The following is a 1290-nucleotide window of genomic DNA, read 5'->3' on the forward strand; positions in this document are numbered from 1 at the left end:
ATATTGAAGTCTGTATGAAATTGGAGGTAGTTTGAGGATTAAATTTTTATGCTTTTTAAGCTCAAAAAGGAGGGTTGTATTATACATGAGATCATATTATACATGAGGTCGTATTATACACGAATAAATATGGTAGTCCACATTGTCCATCTTTGACATCATCATCATCATCATCTTTTTAATGTATTGTCCTCAACCGGTTGAATTCCACTGAACAGCTCCACAAAGTAACCAACCACTGCTGTTGTGCTGTTAAAGTGACTGAAGTAAACACATTCAAATAGATACTTTTTAGGTTGATAGTTTAGGTTTTTAGATACTTATTTAGGTTGATTTCAGTAGGTACCTGTCACTGAATCAGACAGAAAACCATGAGGGATGATTCACACATGGACACTAAAGCCTCAGTTATAGTCGCGCTTTGGTGTGCACACCCTCGCCCGCGGTGTAGGTGTTTATACTTGGCGCTTACGTTGCTGTAGTWTTCTYCAAAAGGACATGCAGCAGTACACTTTATAATCTGTGAAAATGTTGTAAATATGAGGGCAAAAGCTTGATAGACAAACACACTGTGAGTGGTGCACAGCCTTTGCGGAGTTACAAAAATTYGGAGGTGCACGACCACATGCCGGGATGCGCAGGGSTGGGGATGGCACGATTGTGTCAACTATAAACCTAGCTTTATATGTTTCAGTAAAATCAAAAATTTCAAAGTCATACCTGTGTTAAATGCACTACAGAAACCCAATCATTGTTTGTTTAAAAAGTAATAATCTGCTTTTTCAATTGCAGTGTTGGAAACACAAAGTATTACTGCTTTGTATGGAGAGACCATTGTTATACCTTGCAATGGTGGAAACCCACCACCAGAGGATCTGGTGTTCATCAAGTGGATATACGTAAGTAGCTACTGTCACAGGGTTCTTATGGGTGCTTGAAATCCTTGAAAATGCTTGAATTTTGACAAAATGTTTTCAAGGTTTGGAAAGTGCTTGTTAGGAATTTCTGATTTTTTTGTTGTTTAGCTCTGATGCAGGGCTATCCATCAGGCCCACTCACGAGCMCCCCCACCCCACCTGAACTGCAGGTGTCATTGCATTATATTTCTGTATACATTTTACACAACGTTCAAACATTTTCAGAATKAAAAGCTGTACTTTACAGCTTTAAAGTGCTTTTTCTTTGATTATATTCAGCATTTTCTTTCTACTGATTTTCTTAAAGGGGCAATATCATGTAAAACCAACTTTTTTGAGTTTTATATCATGTTATAATGTTATACTCTCATAA

At 37.5% G+C, this 1290-nt stretch overlaps 1 protein-coding gene across 1 annotated transcript in view; it reads left to right on the top strand.

Moving 5' to 3' along the window:
• The window catches only part of LOC106534552 (CD166 antigen homolog), a gene marked incomplete in the record, with an annotated part of 35108 nt that overhangs the window by 3481 nt on the left and 30337 nt on the right, over nucleotides 1-1290 (top strand). Inside the window, 1 exon segment of the mRNA XM_014031238.1 lies at nucleotides 793-899. Within this exon segment, the coding sequence (XP_013886692.1) occupies nucleotides 793-899 (107 nt within the window).

Source organism: Austrofundulus limnaeus, unplaced genomic scaffold, assembly GCF_001266775.1.
Source record: "Austrofundulus limnaeus strain Quisiro unplaced genomic scaffold, Austrofundulus_limnaeus-1.0 Scaffold1206, whole genome shotgun sequence".
Taxonomy (NCBI): Eukaryota; Metazoa; Chordata; class Actinopteri; order Cyprinodontiformes; family Rivulidae; genus Austrofundulus; species Austrofundulus limnaeus.